A 16,052-nucleotide genomic window follows, 5' to 3' on the forward strand; every position below is an offset into this window, starting at 1 on the left:
CTATCAAACGTACCGATTCATATCCTTTTTACTTTATGCTCCATCACAATGAAATATGAGTTATTGGTTATAAATTCTATATAAGAAATATGGCATGGTATAAGATTTAGGCTGGCCGTGAACATTACTATCTATAATGAATAAGGAATGAAGGGAATGCTTAAGTATAATTCAGCTGTAGTCGTTATCCCCAATTGCAAGAACAGTTCGGATATATGTTTAGTTAGCACTGTGAAAAATCTATCTCAATTATAATTAATGATTAATGACCAACAAAAATGTTGATTAATTTTATTTAAAGCTCAAAAATATACATAAAGATAATATGATCTCTTTTTTTACAAATAAATATAATACAAGTGCAATCAGTTTGGTAAGAATCATTATGCTGCCTTCTGTGTATTTCCGGTACACGGGGTTTCCAATATCATCTCCGCAATAGGAATGTGGATGTACACGACAAAACTGCTGAACATTTCCAATTTATCAAAAAATGGCCAACCCTAGTTCGAACATAGCCTAACGAATACTGTCATTATAGGACACCGTAAGTGATGTAAAAAAGAAAGCAGCTGATATTCACAACTTCTGTGTCGTTTTGCAACAAGCAAAATATTACCTTTTGCCTCGATGGAAACGGAACTTATTGGAAATAAGTAATTAAATAAAAGTATCTATCTACCTAATAATTAAAATATCTGCCTAAACTTAAATTAAACAACACGTACCAAGATGAAATGTCTTCTGTTACGGCTGGTTCCGGAAAAAATCATATTTACATGTTACCTTGTTACTTGTAAGGATTTCTTCTCCTTACAGTGGTGATTTCGTTAAGTTTATGAAGATGTATAAAAATTAATTAGTTCTGTGTTTCCTTCTCTTGGATGTGTAATGCGTGTTTTTATTACTCGGTTTTTCCCGCAGTAGAAACCGTACCGATAATGTTTCATGTTCTTTATGAATCAGCTGATTTCCGAATCTACTTCATTTGCCTCACAATAGGGAATATGAGTGTGAATCATCCAACATAATGATTTCTAGGTTATCACGTTTTTCGTTTCACTAGTCGTTCCAAACAAACTCATCTTTCATTTTGTCTTATTTAATGCAGTAACTCAATTTTTAACATGTCAATTCATTGGAATAACTAAAATAAATAATTAAATAAATGAAGTAGGTAAGCTCTAGAGCTGCGGCTAATCTGGACAGGATGTTGTAACAATTAAAATAGTGTAAAGATTATTACAATCTTTGTTATTTTGGCATATCTGTACAAATAAATTAGTTGTTTTGTTTCGACTTGGTCTGGCTGATTTTCAATACGAAAAAACTGTCAGTGTCACACTGTTTTCTACAATAAAATGAGTTTTGTTTCATAATTTTTTCTGCAACGTTGTGAAACGTTTTCAAATGCTTATCTTGTTCCCTCAACAGAAATGTCATAATTGTGGTTATTGAACGCTAGATGTCCATGCGAGGGCAACTTTTTTATGCTTTTGCTTCATTCAGCAAGTACTGTGCTGGACACAGTTGCGAAACGAACCGAAATTAGAAGATGGCACGTTAAGTAATGTGTTAAAATTTGTAGCGATACTCTTTTCTTTTTAATTGGCAAGATTAGTGACGGCTAGTTTATTTCTTCGTAAGAATTTCGAGTGCCGAATCTAGCTAAAATTCTATACAACCGTCCCAGTTACCATAAAATAAAACCGGAGACATGTTCTTCTAAAAATGATCAAAATTTTAACCTACTATCTCATTAAATACAAAAGAAGGTATCACGGAGTGGTTTTCTATTTTGTTTTGGCCGGAAAACTAGTAACTGAGGACGGCATATCACTGTTCAACTCACGAATAGGATGTCGTTTCGTGAAGCGGTATTTTTCATCATTTAGCAATGTTACACCTAAAACTGTCTGAAACAAACTTAATGTCAGTTATCTTCCACTTGTTTCGTTACATTCTTGGAATCACAAATCAACTATTACTATAGAGGCACCTGTTGTTAATATCAGTAATACAATGCACATGTATAAAAGTAACTGTTTGTGTCTCTACAAACCAGACGCTTCGCTTACCGGCACCAGCGCTCGATCTAGAACATTTCCGCGATGTAAAAATCCGGATGCGACAGTGATTGCTGCTGAAGGACATCTATCGTCGACTGTCATTCCGGAAGGAATTGGTTATTTCATCCATTATCTCTTGGTGTAGCTCCAATATATTAGAAGTTTGTAAGAATTCATGGCAGCATTGAGTTATTCACCGGAACACCATTGTTACTGGTTCTGCTATCCCCAAATTTTCGAACGGAACTTTTGCTGCAACGCTCCTACTGAGGTGTTCTGCTTCTTGCTAAAAGGCATTCAGTTGTCTTTTGAATATGCTATTTACTAATGGCTGGCATTTATCGATTAAGCGTTTCGCTCATCGGAATCGTACGCAGATGATGCGGTCCGAAAGGTCGTTTGGGTTGATCACTCCGCACCGTCCGCAGTACGCCGTCTACCGTGTCGACACCACCGTTCGCACTTTCCAGTCTTTTTTTCTTCTGCTGGTGCTTACGTACACAAATGTAGCAGCAAACTATCGTTGCCAGAACCACAGCGACAATGGCACCACTCGCTATGCTTGCAGTCTCCAGCATCACACGAGGCCGAGTTGCTGTTGATGAAAGGTTCAATTAGAACGATTTGCAATGAGAGTAATACGAAAGTACACTTACGCAGATAAGATCCATCGAGATCTTTGTATTCACACCTAGGACCCATATAACCATCAGCACACCTGAAAAAAAAAGAACATGGTTATTATCTTATCAACGGTTGGCATACGATGCGAACAACATTTGAATAACAGATTTAAGTTCGATAAAACAAACTTTTGCGTGCTGAGCTTTTCGAGAAGGCTATCAAAATAGAAATCTACCGAAGTGGGATCGGTTCGGTTCAGACCATACTTTAATTATTGTAATTTGATGTTAAAATTTGTCAAATATCCCCGAAAATTTAAAAAATCTTTTAAAAATGCACAGTTGAAAAAAGACGTGCTGAGCAATAACATTGAAACAGCTGTTAAAAGTGTCAAACTGCATGGAGAGGGATCGAAAATGAAGATTACCAAAGAAACTACTTAGGTGGCGTACCTCAACGTATTTTACGGTACCGGCCGGATTCGAGACGAACACCATTTTTGCGGGATTGTTGTCCGACATTTTTACAACAAGTGCCGCCCATTGTACCCTTCCAGCTTTAGCGACTTTCTGGGTATTGGGCTCGCTCCAGAGTTGACCAGCTCGTGGTTCACTCTTCGCCTACACACGCCATCCTCACATACCCCGCCGAAGATGGTCCCCAAATATGTCGTTAAATGGCCGCCGAACATGTCGTTTAAAAACGGTGCTCAAGAAAACCTAAAAAAAGCTACGTCATTTATGGATGTTCCCTTGGTACGGGGGTGACCTCAAACTCATTTTCGTCAATCACTACGCTACTGCCTAAGCGAGTCCTATCGCGCTGGGTTCCCCCTGCTATCACATACTTCCGACATGGTTCACGTCGTCAGCGAACCAGATGAACTGGTCGGACTGATTGGAGATCGTGCCCCGCATGTTAAAGGCCACACGTTTCGTAACACCTTCAAGTACCTTGTCGCAGTCTCTTGCGTGATTCAAACGGGCCTTAATCAGTCTTGTTAGTTTCGAAAGCAAGCAATTTTTTCCATAACTTTCGATAGCTTTACACGGTCACGGTCGTCAGCGGCCTTACAATTGATGAATAGATGAATAGGTGTTGATATTCGCGACAGTTTTGGAGGATCTGCCGCAGCGTAATTATTTGGTCTATTGCCGATCGCCCCTCCTCAAAACCGGCTTGTTAACTTCCCACAAACCTTCGTGCCAGCGACGAGAGACGACGAAAGATGATCTTTTGTAGGTTGCGTTGAGCATCGTAACTGCTCGGTAGTTCTCACATTCCAACTTGTCGCCCTTGTTGCATATTGGACATATTACTCTCTCCTTCCACTGCTCTGGTAACTATTTTGTATACAAGATCTTGACAATCAGCTAATGCAGACAGGAAGCCAACCTATTTTACGCATAAAATCGACAATATACCACTAAATATTGACAGACCATAGAAAAGAGGGCAAGGAACTGTAACAAATATACCTAACTCTGAAAAACATTACTAACATCTTGGAGGAATTTTAGCGCAATGGGTAGACGAACATACACCTAAGCACTACTGTATCATGTTTGAGCCGGAAAGAGGGCAGCATGAGCAAGGGAAAGTATGAGAGGAGAACGAAGGAAGCTGATCGTGGAGCTGAAAGTAAATCTCAGAGGAGGATCGCAGTTGCCTGCTAGATTGTACGATAAAACGAAATAAATAGAACATATGACGTGTCGCTAGAATTGGATTGCTAGACGTAACTTGTCATCTACAAGATGCTCAAAAAGTTCTAACACACATTAATAATGTGTTAAAAATGAAAATACAAGATATTCTTTCCTGAATCAATTGTTATTGAAGCAGTGTTGATTGAGAACCTTCACGACATATTAGCTGGGAGCATACCCTCTTTGTGCTGAATGTTGAGCGTCTCAATTTTCAAGAAAAATCGCACGCAGCATGCCTCTGGTCCACAACCTTGAAAATGAACTTTTCACATTAGTTTAAATATATGTCTTCGGGCTGCTTTGTCAGCATCTACGACTATGCATAAAAGTACAAGGGATTAAGATCCAGGGACCTGGGAGGCCACACAGTCTTATTGAAAAATTGAGTAAAATTATCCCGATACCACGCTTGGACGATATTCGCCGTGTGGACCGATGAAGCACGTAATGACCCTTCCTGTCCCGAAGTGTCGGGGCCACATAATTCTCCAGAACATCGGCCTTATAGCACGCGGCGTTGATTTTCTCGTTTCTTCTCGATAAACGTCAGTGAGAAATGCCCACGCCTGGATTCGGCGCTCCAAACCATCTCCGACGCGGCGCTCTGGAACCGCGGGATGTTTAGGTGGGATGGGTGGGGTGCGCGGTAAACAAACAACAAACGTCAGCAACTCGATACCATGCGCGTCGGTTAGCCTATATATGAGGCTTAAGCTGACACCAATACCAATACACCGAATACACATGGTGCGCACCTACACAATGTAAAAGGTTGTACTCGAACTTATTGAATACCCTGTAAGCCATCGGAAACTTGAATTAGGAAGACAAATGGAGCTCAGATTAATTGTACCTGCAGTTGCATTTCGGACGAATCCGGAATACCGGAATAATCATGCAATTCCTGGTTGATGTGTAATGACCAATGAATTACGCTATTTTACTCCTCCTTGCCACATTTTGTAACACATTGACGACCTCCCTTCCCTCCAGGAGAAGTACGTCACGTCACAGCAACTCCCCTCTCCTATTAAAGTGACCTGCACTAAAGTGCCTGTCAGTAGGTCAAGACTTTAGAGATTCGATAGTGACCGAACAAGTCAGTCGTTGTAAGTTGGAATCCCGGCTCGAGAGAACCTGTTAGTGCCAGTAGGATCGTAGCGCTAGCCCCGCAATTGTACGTTAACACAATTGACTGCAAAGTTTGTATTTAATAAACACTATGTCAAATTACGAATCGGGAGTGCGTCCCAAGAAAAATAAGCAAAAGAAAAGAAAATAACATCTCGCTCATGGTTGATAAATTCCACGGATACTAGAAATGGTCTCCGATTGCTGCAATCGGATATGTTTCGGTGGCCTTAGATATGTCAACGGGAGCTTCTTTCATACCCATGTAATTTTAAATGTAATTTTTTTAAACATCACATGTCACAAAAAAGCAAAATGAGAAAAACACATTTACAAAATGTATAAGTTGTCATTTCTTTAAGGGACCATCCATGATGTCACGCGAAATTTGGGAAAAAATTAACTTCTCCCCCCACCTTGTCACAACATCCTTGACCCCCCCCCCCCCGTCATGTTTTTATCCCCCTCCCCGGCGAGTAAAACAACAACAAATCGTTTACAAAGTCAGATTGGTTGTATCCGTTAGTGTCGGCTGTGATTGGATGCTCGGTATGATTTAGACAATCGATGTTATTTACCAATTTTTCAATAGTGTATCTCAAACAATGATAACAATAATAAATCAAAAAATTCTGATCGGTTGAACCTCGATATTATGGAAAAAATTGATTGATATATGAGCTTGATTTGTCACAAAATGTCACAATAATCGAAACCCCCTTTCCGCTCCCTAAACGCGTGACATCATTAATGGATGGTCCCTAAGTGTGTAAGATGCGCATTTATACGTTCATATTAAATTGTCAAGGGCGTGATACATGTTGTCATTTGCTTCATGAGACCTAAAAGATACAAAAATTCGCTTACGATCAGTGCTTCCATATCTATTGCAATATGTGCTTCTAATTTGAAATTTGAAACAGATATAAGTATGTTTGCAATTAAATGAACATCAAACAATGGTTTCAAATGTCATTACCTCGAATAAAGAAAAATTACGCGATATACTATACGGTACTTTGGTTTAACAGCATGTTTTTATTTAAAATATAAGTTTTTATTGGGCAAGTTAAGAAGTTGTCCAAGGGAAAGGGTTGTTTCAAACTTTTCGAAAAACCTTTACCTTCGAGACATCAAATTAGTTTAAGTATATGGAAGCGAACATAGATCGACCTGTTGGGACGGGAAGACTTTGTCTTTTTTTTTGATACTGATACAGAAAATATCAAGGGACTGGTTGGTGTCTATCCATCTCGTCTGTGCTAGGAATGCTCGCATGTGATTGTTCACTGTTCGCGAAAATTAATCCTTGAAACTTGAAACGGTTAGCAATGAAATAATAATGATAACTAGCGTATTACAAGTTGTCCAACATTTTACCTTTTCAACAACATATTGGTTATTATTATCCATCGTGTGGTTATGCTGTCATTACCGTTTGAAATCTGACAGAACATTTTTCAGTTTCATTCCCAATTTTACAGAATGCATCCACTGGGATCAGTATAGGAATCAACATCAATATAGGAATCAAAGACGTGGTCCCACGTTAAAAGTTTACTTTGAAATTATATGTTCTAGGTGGAGTTGATAATGCTATTGGATGTAACTTTACCGTTCCTTTATAAAATCATAAATCTCAAAGAGCAAAAAATGATTTCGTTTCATTGTATCATTTTCTGTCAAGACATCAGTTATAACAAATATATACGACTAGTTGAACGTTCCCGGCGATGCTCGGGATCAAAAGTTTCAAAATTAGGAATCATTTTCTATAATTCATTGCATTATTAGCGCAATTCACTTCAAAAATATTTCACATCTTATACGTCCAACATCACTTTAAGTACTTTAACATTCTAAGAACGCACAAAACGGAAATACCCATATTGGATTGCATTTTGTGATTTGAGGATGTTTTACAGAAACTGGAAGTCGCCATTTCGGATTTCAAAATGACGTATGGAGTTTGAAAGTTTCGGAAGTATTGGCCAAATACCACTTTAGATTATTTTCCTGAAACCAGAAGTCGTTATTTTGGAAAATGTTATGTGGGGTCATCCCAGTTCCGAATACACCACACTCGGGTGATAACCGGATATTCGTCAATCGTTTACAGTAAAACCTCTTTTTATGTAACTTTTAGAAGAAAGAAATCAAAGTAAGAAGAATTTTGCGTGACCATTCATGCTTAGTTCTCCTCTATAATCATATCTAAAGAGTTAACATGTGAATTTTTATAACGAAAATGTTTGTTGGTGTCCAAGGAACACGTCTGAGAAGAAGTTAACGTTTTTATCCACATAACTATGCAGAAATTAAAAAAAAAAGATTAAACCAATGAAAGCGGCCTTTCCTCCAGCCAAATGTCCCAAGATCTAGGTTAGGTAAAAGTAAAAAAGTTATTCGAATACCGTAATGTGTTACTATTCACAAAACTCCGAAAACATCACAAATGTGATTTTTTTCTGCTCGACTCGCACCAAATTAAAACAACATTTTATTGAAACGAACCTTTTATTGAAAAAAAAAATTACCGGCGAATTGAGCTCATGCTCAAAAAGTCAAAATTTTGCATGTCCTATTATATGTAAAATATATATAAATTTTAAAAAGAGTATTTTAATGTGTTTTTCTGTATGCAGAAAATCATTCATCATCAACTTTCAGCAATAAGATTCCTATCAACATTAACAAACATTTCAATGAAGAACAATTACATTAAAGTCGCTTTTTACGCGAGTTTTTTTACGTGGCTTTTTTACGCAGATTCCGGAATTCACGTGGTTTTTTTACGCGGATTCCGGAACTCACGCGGTTTTTTTTACGCGGATTCCGGAATTTACGCGGTTTTTTACGCGGATTCCCGAGTTTACGCGGTATATTTTTTTTGCGCTGTTTTCGGTTTTTCTTCACTCGGGTTGCAGAATTACCGCAGTTTTTTTTTACGCGGATTCTGGAATTTACGCGGTTTTTTGCGGATTCCGGAATTTAGGCGGTTTTTTTCTACGCGGCACGTATCCCCCGCGTAGAAAGCGACTTTAGTGTACAGCTTTGAATTTCGATTTATAGGCAAATTGAGTTCAAATATTCATGATATTGCTTGTTTAACGTAGTGTTGTGAATAATAACTCAATTTTCAGTAATCAAAAATCTGTTATTTTTACTCAAAAGTCTTTCCCGAACATAAACAACCATTTTAATGGAAAAAATCATATATCATAGCTTTGAATTAAGATTAAGAGACAAATTGAGCCAAAATATCAACGATATTGCATGTTTTACTTAGTTTTGTGAATAATATCTCTATTTTCAGTTATCAGATAACTATTTTTTTCATCTCGAATGTCATTTCTGAATATCAACGAGCATTTTATTGAAAAAAATCACGTGTCATCGCTTCGAATTCTGATTTAGAGACAGCCTGAGCCTAAAAAATTATGGTTTTGCATTTTTCATGTGGTTTTGTGGAAAATATTTAAATTTCAAATAATCAGATACCTATTATTATTCCCTCAAATATCTTTCCTAAACACAACGAACATTTTATTATAGTAAAAATCACAGATCACTGCTCCGAGTTTTGATTTAGTAGCAAATTCAGCATAAAAGTCATTATTTTACATGTTTCACATAGTTTTGTGAATAATATCTCGAGGTTTAGTAATCAGATACCTGTTATTTTTTCTCAAATGTCTTTCTTAAACATCAACATAATATCTCAAGTTTTAGTGATCGAATACCAATTATTTTTCCTCAAATGTTGTTTCCTGAACATTAACCAACATTTTATTAAAAAAAGAATCATATGTCATCGCTTCAAATTTCGATTTAGAGGCAAATTTAGCACAGAAAGTCATAATTTTGTATGTTTTACGAAGCTTCGTGAATAATATCTCAAGTTTTAGTAATTAGATACCTATTATTTTTTCTCAAATGTCTTTCTTAAACATCAACGAACATTTTAATGAAAAAAGAATCACATGTCATCGCTTTGAATTTTGATTTGGAGACGAATTAAGTATAAAAAGTCATAATTTTGCATGTGTTACGTAGTTTTGTGAATAATATCTCAAGTTTTAGTGATCAGGTACTAGTTATTTTTCCTCAAATGTCTTTCCTGAACATTAACAAACATTTTAGAGAAAAAAGAATCATATGTCATCTCTTTGAATTTTGATTTAGAGGCAAATTTAGCACAGAAAGTCATAATTTTGCATGTTTTACGTAGTTTTGTGAATAATATCTCAAGTTTTAGTAATAAGATACCTATTATTTTTTCTCGAATGTCTTTCCTGAACATCAGCGAACATTTTCATGTTAAAAAACCTACATGTCACCGCTAATTGTTTTTGATTCAGAACGATTCAAAATGATGATGGTTAATGTACACCTCAGAGACTATGTGAATAATATCAATAGGATCAAGCGTTACGGAATTCCATTTTTATATAGTAGATATGTCAACGCAGTTGTCATTTATTCTTAGCATATTAGAAGTGGAGGCGAATAGAATCGATTATACTTACTCGCAATTATACAACAATGAATCACCAATTTTAACAGTGAAGCAGGTAGCTTCGTTGAGACAGTACCAGGCCGCGTACGCCGGCGGGCACTTGTAGGTATGGAATGTAATATTTGGTCGAGGGGTCGGACTAGGTGGACGAGGTTTAGGCGTTGTCCGACTCGAACAAGCATCTGCAACGATAAAATTAGAAAAAATGGAGATTATTTAATGCTCTCCTCTCCAGTGGTACATTCTATATTGCGTTTATAGTTGTTTGGAAAACTTTTAATTTATTCTCTAGAAACAACGGACTCAGGGTAATTCAATGAATTTCCAACAGCGGTTCCATAAACTATACTGTAATCCTATAAAATAGCAGGGAGGGAAATCATTTCTGTAAAAAGTAGGTAATAAGTGTTGCAATAGAAAGGTATCAGCAAAGCAAGCAATTAACAACGTCTATTCGATACGTGTTATGTTAGATATATGTTTGCTTTGCAATTTTTTAAAACTCGTTAGAAACCATTTGAATTAAAAAACAATAACAAAATTCATACTTAAAAACTGAAAACTTCAAAACTAACAGAAGTATACTCGTGTTACCCAGAATACCAAATGCCGAAGCCGGGAGTTACACTATGTATAGAAACACAAACACGTGAGTTTCGTGACGTGTGGAAATAATAAAAGTTTCATGAGTTTGTTTTCGAAATGTGAGAGTGCTGTCGAACAAGGTGACCAATGACGGTTGTAATCACATTGATGACGATGACGATGCCAATGGTGATTATAATTACGGCAGAAGTGAAAAGAAGTGCAAAGTAAAACTATGAACTCTTACATAATTCTGAGGGTTATTGGAATTTCATCGTTTAGAAAACCTCCTGCTTAGCTATTACTAAAACATAGTCAGCAGTGGTTCGGAACCAACAACAGCTAGTCAGCCAGTCAGTTGTTATTATGAAAAATAGGCAGCATTTTCCGTTCTGACCAAAGGGCGCGCACTTAAGTGGGTAAATCGCTTGAGATTTTTATCGTGACACGAGATGGAGTAACGACCGTTGATGTATATTGGCTTGTCTGGGAATGCATCTAGGTATATAGAACCAATGCCAGCGGAAATAGTACATCAGCAGATGGGCCATTTCATTAGCATTATTGATTTCAAATTGTTTTGGTTGGACCTGTTACCGGTTTAAGAAAACTCTAATGAATGTGTTATCAAAGTGTGTAATCAAAGATTTTTAGTTCGGTATTACCAGGCGAACGGTTTAAACTGATATTTCACAATGAGCTGAACATTGCAAGATTTTCATTATCAATGTTATACTCAAAATCATGATGAAAAACAATTCAGAATAATTTGAAAAATTTTTATTGAACGTGTTTGTAGCTTCATCATCCGTGTAATCCTGGTTTGATAATCGTTGAAGGATACAATCTTTGCCCTTATAGGCACGACGGCGGTTAGGCATAACAGAAAAATAAAATGCATAATACTGATAAACCCTACACGTAACGTTTTATCGGTAGGGAGTGCAATTTCGGAATTCAAAACTTCTCACTCACAGATAAGCGCCTTGATTATCTGTCGCCCCTAGGGATTATTTGAAGGCACGTCCTCCTTGGTGCTGTTGATTATCACCATCAGTAATAGTGTAGCAATATCAGATCACGCATAATAGGAATCACGCCTACGTGCCGTATCACATACAATCTCTCCACGCATTGCCAGGTTAGATGTAGGTAACTGGATATGTTAATCACGTGTAACGGGCCGGAAACTGTGGCAAGTGGTAGCACGAACCACGCCTCCCACAACGCATATGTGGATGATGATGTAGGTAATGAACGGCAACTTCCGTTTTAGCGATACTGCCAATTATCTCAGGTTCATGGGTACACAATTTATGTCATTCTGAAGCAATGCAATGAAAATGTCTGTCAACTGGCCATTTGAGGGCTAGGCGTAGAGTAATCTTCTATTAATTCTTTTAGCTGAAACCTGACTCAAGCTAAAAAAATTTTCCGCGATTTGTATAGGAACTGACCAATTTTGCTTATCTTATCAGTATTGCATGACATTCCTGTGGGGCGTCAAGAGCGTTGAAACCGTCAATAAAAATCTTAGAAAAATATGTGTACATTTGGATAATGATAACAATCACATGATAGGAATTTAGCAGTATCACTGATACTGATTCAATACTTACCATATAAGCGCGACAAAGTAAGATCTAATTCGAAGCATGAAATAGCATTTTTGTATGGAAACATCACCAGCAGTGTTATGCGCTAAAGTAACAGCATACTTCATTTCTGCAAATATCAAGCTGTCCCACTGCGATGAATAAAGGATTTTGTATGTTTGTTAGCCGGCCGGCTAACTGCATCACCGGTAACTCGCATAAGCTATTACGGGTGGCCACACAGGTGCATGTGAGAAATAAATAATCCAGCAGTTTGAAAGCTTTGATGAAGGGCGAGGCGTTTGATGTCATTAAGGGCTGCGACAATTGGAGCCAATAGTGTTGTAGAACCTGTTATCGAGTGCTCCTTTTGAGGATCATTGCACCATCAACTATAATGACAGTCTGTACCAGTAAGATATTTGACCAACAATTACAAAGTGGTGGCCGAATCGATTGAAGGTATTTATTAACTGTTTTTTTATAATTACCGCCAACACAAAAAAGTGACCTTTTTTAGTAGACATAGCGTATGTCAAAAACGTCTCTATAACAACGCAGGTAATTGTAAACATAACAAACATTGTATTTAATAGTTAAGAAGAGATTATCAAGCTTCGACCAATATTTAATGAGCTATAGATACAGTTGATTGAAAGTTTGATTATTGAATGTGCATCATTTTGCTAATTTTATTCCAGAAACAACCTATTCAATATTCAATAATTAAAACTATTTTCTCAAGTTTTGATTTCAAGTCTACCTGATGGAACAATCTATGTATAAAATATACTAATATCTCACCAAATCCGTACATCGTTTATCCAACAGCCACGTTACGATACAGAGTAAGATGAATTCGTGTAGAGTAGTAGAGTAAGAATAATAAATTAAAAATATTTGAAAAAATTGATAAATCCTCGATTGAGAAAATCGTTATATCAGATCAGGTGTACGGATTTTTTTATTGTACTAGCTGACCCAGCAAATTTCATCCCGACTATTTTTGACGTAGAAGTACGTCTCTTAGGAAGTTTGGCTACATCGGGATGTAAAATGTAAATGTAAAAACGGCCAAAAGAAAAATATGTCAAATTTCAAATACTAATAAATCATTAGTTTTTAATTGCAGCAATCGCTTTCAAATTCATGCATCCGGAGAAATGCAGAAAATTGTACTATTGAAAATAGTCAAGCCTTGTTAAAACGCAAAATTCGACCTGTGATTGGTCGCTTAATGCTTACTTTCCCAAGCAAAGTCAACAGAATTATAGACTTAGTAAATCGGGTATGTACTGTTTGGCCAATATAAGAGCTTGTTTCTGTCTAAACTAGTCATATTAGTTCTGGTCAGCGACTACGACAGTCCTTACTTAGCAGCAGCACTGCCTATGATGGCATAATTGTAACATTTGCAAAATTGGTTGTTTGAGCAAACAACACTTTTTTATTTTAACCTTAATTGCGTTCGTTTCCAATATAAAGCAAAGCAAAGCCTTGGTGCTACATTCCGATTCGGAACTTGACCTTCTGTTTATTTTTACACAGACTTCGCAGCCGACTGTTTGGTGTACAGGACAATTGCGGGGCTAGCGCTACGATCCTACTGACACTAACAGTCTCTCCCGAGCCGAGACTCGAACCTACGACGACTGGCTTGTTGGGTCAGCATCGTACCTCGAGGCCATCTGGGAGTAGTTAGTAGTTTCCAATATATCTTGCAAATAAATAGTTGAACTAAACTTAGTATTATGGAGAAAGTATTACTCTATACTATGTATACATTGAACATCACTTTTGAAGTTAAATTTGTTGAAATGCCGTCACTTTTAAGCTGCTTTTGGGATATATTTCAACTGAAGACCAGAAACGGATCACCGGTTACCGGACCACAATAACTGTCAAGTTCCAGTGGATGCTGATGTGGATACAGATGGCAGCTTTTTTGACACAAAAACGAAAAGAGTAGTGTTGTTATTTTTTACGACTTTTTTTCGTCCTTCAAGAAAAAATAAATAAATAAATAAAAAAAAACCTTCAAAAATATTTAAAAAAAGAATTCAACAAAAATATTGGTTATTTCTTGATTACTTCATGATTGGACAGTTTTTCAATGTTTAGGTAACCTTTTGTAGTTTTCATAAAATAAAATTAGATTTAAAAAAATGAGCTTTATTCATAGCTCGTTTTTTGGAGAATTGCTTTATAGTAGTTGCAAATGCATAGACATTACACTGGCAAACACAGGTTTTGCCCTAGAGCTCGAACTGGGATAAAATGCAAGATTGTAGCCTTCTCACCATTCTTGTGTGCCCCTTGAAAGAATTATTTTTTCAGAGCCTCAAATGAGTTAGGAGAGAACAACGTGAAAGGAGAGAACAACGTAAAAGATGAATTGTGTTACACGTGCTGTTAGCAACTTTTTTCCAGACGTGGTAATTAATAAAAAAAAACGCGGATTTCCGAATTACCGCCGGTTTGGAACCAAAAACGTTAAAGTGTTTATCAAATAGGAGACTTAGTTGAAAGAAACCTCTGCCTTCCGAAGGATCCGGAATGACCGTAAAAGAGGACAATTTTAAATACAGTTAGACCTGTTTTGGTGCGACGTTTTTTGTGCGATTTTTTTTGTGCGGTATATGAAAAAGGACCATATCCGACGAGATTCTCAGCAAATTAGTTTTTCCGATCCTCGAAATGAATTTCAATGCATTACATAAGTATTGTGTCAGCCAATTACTATTTGAGCCAGTTCACGTAAGAAGAGTCACGTATTGCTAGCCTACGAAGGATAGCGGTTGGAAAGAATATTGTGTTTAAAAAAGTCACGTTTATCAATCAGATGTTCAAGAATGTTATCATAGGTATTTTCTTAATCAGAATTATCAAGTTTCGAGATAATTTCAAATGAGTAGTTTTCTATGCGGTCCCTATCCACCGCATAAAAAGTGTTTTTAGAAAAAAATATTGTGGAAACATTGTTTTATAGCTGCACGTAAAGTTCCAGAAGATTTTTTTATTGCGATTACTTTTGTGCGGTCCCTATCCCTCGCACAAAAACAGGTTTGACTGTACTGGTCGTAGAGCTTCTCGGTTTTTCTCTAAATCCTTTCTTGGTGGTTTCCTTAACGCAGATTTTTTAATTAACGCGGTTTTTACGCGGATTTTTTTAATTAACGCAGATTTTCAAAACAATCGTTTTTTTTTCTCGGATTTCCAAATTTCGCGATTTTTTACGTGTTTTTTTACGAGGTACGTATTCTGACTGTATAATGTTGAGTGGTTGTTTTCAGCCTTTCTAACGAAACCGTAAATCGTCATCGTTTCAAAATGATTAGCGCAGTTCATTTCTTGCCTTTCATTCATTCTGCTTCCGAAAATATTTATTTATTTATTTATTTATTTCGTCAATCATAGTAGACTACATCTTAAAAACTATTGCTAACATCACAAATATAGTTATGTAATTCTAGTGTTCAATATTTTTCTAAGAGCATTTCGTGACATCGTTAAATCATTAACTTCACAATATTCATTGTAAAGACTCATCATCCTATTAACTGGCCCGGCCATGGCATATTCTGTTCTATAAGAATTTAATACGAAAATTTTTCGCGTTCTTAATGAGCGTGTAGGAGCATAAAAGTTGAGTTTTCCAAGCAGATTTTCCGAACTTATGCGTTGTGAAACTATATCGTTGACAAGAGTTACCGAAGCAATTTCTCTTCTTTTTTCAAGCGTTTCTATATTAATAAGCATGCAACGCGATTCATAACAAGGGAGAGGAAATGAATTCCAACCTAGTTTTCTTAGTGCATAT

General features: G+C 36.7%; 1 protein-coding gene across 2 annotated transcripts in view; it reads right to left on the bottom strand.

The window, feature by feature from the left end:
- Window positions 1–245: 245 nt before the first annotated feature.
- Window positions 246–16,052, bottom strand: part of LOC129721243 (uncharacterized) — a 92,136-nt gene continuing 76,329 nt past the window's right edge. For both annotated transcript variants that reach the window (XM_055673572.1, XM_055673571.1), the window contains 3 exons: window positions 10,063–10,234; window positions 2,726–2,787; window positions 246–2,664 (listed from right to left, as the gene is read on the bottom strand). In XM_055673572.1, the coding sequence (XP_055529547.1) occupies window positions 2,408–2,664; window positions 2,726–2,787; window positions 10,063–10,234 (491 nt within the window). In that variant the 3' untranslated portion in view covers window positions 246–2,407. The remainder of the gene's footprint in view (window positions 2,665–2,725; window positions 2,788–10,062; window positions 10,235–16,052) is intronic.

This window comes from Wyeomyia smithii, chromosome 2 (genome assembly GCF_029784165.1).
Source record: "Wyeomyia smithii strain HCP4-BCI-WySm-NY-G18 chromosome 2, ASM2978416v1, whole genome shotgun sequence".
Classification (NCBI taxonomy): domain Eukaryota; kingdom Metazoa; phylum Arthropoda; class Insecta; order Diptera; family Culicidae; genus Wyeomyia; species Wyeomyia smithii.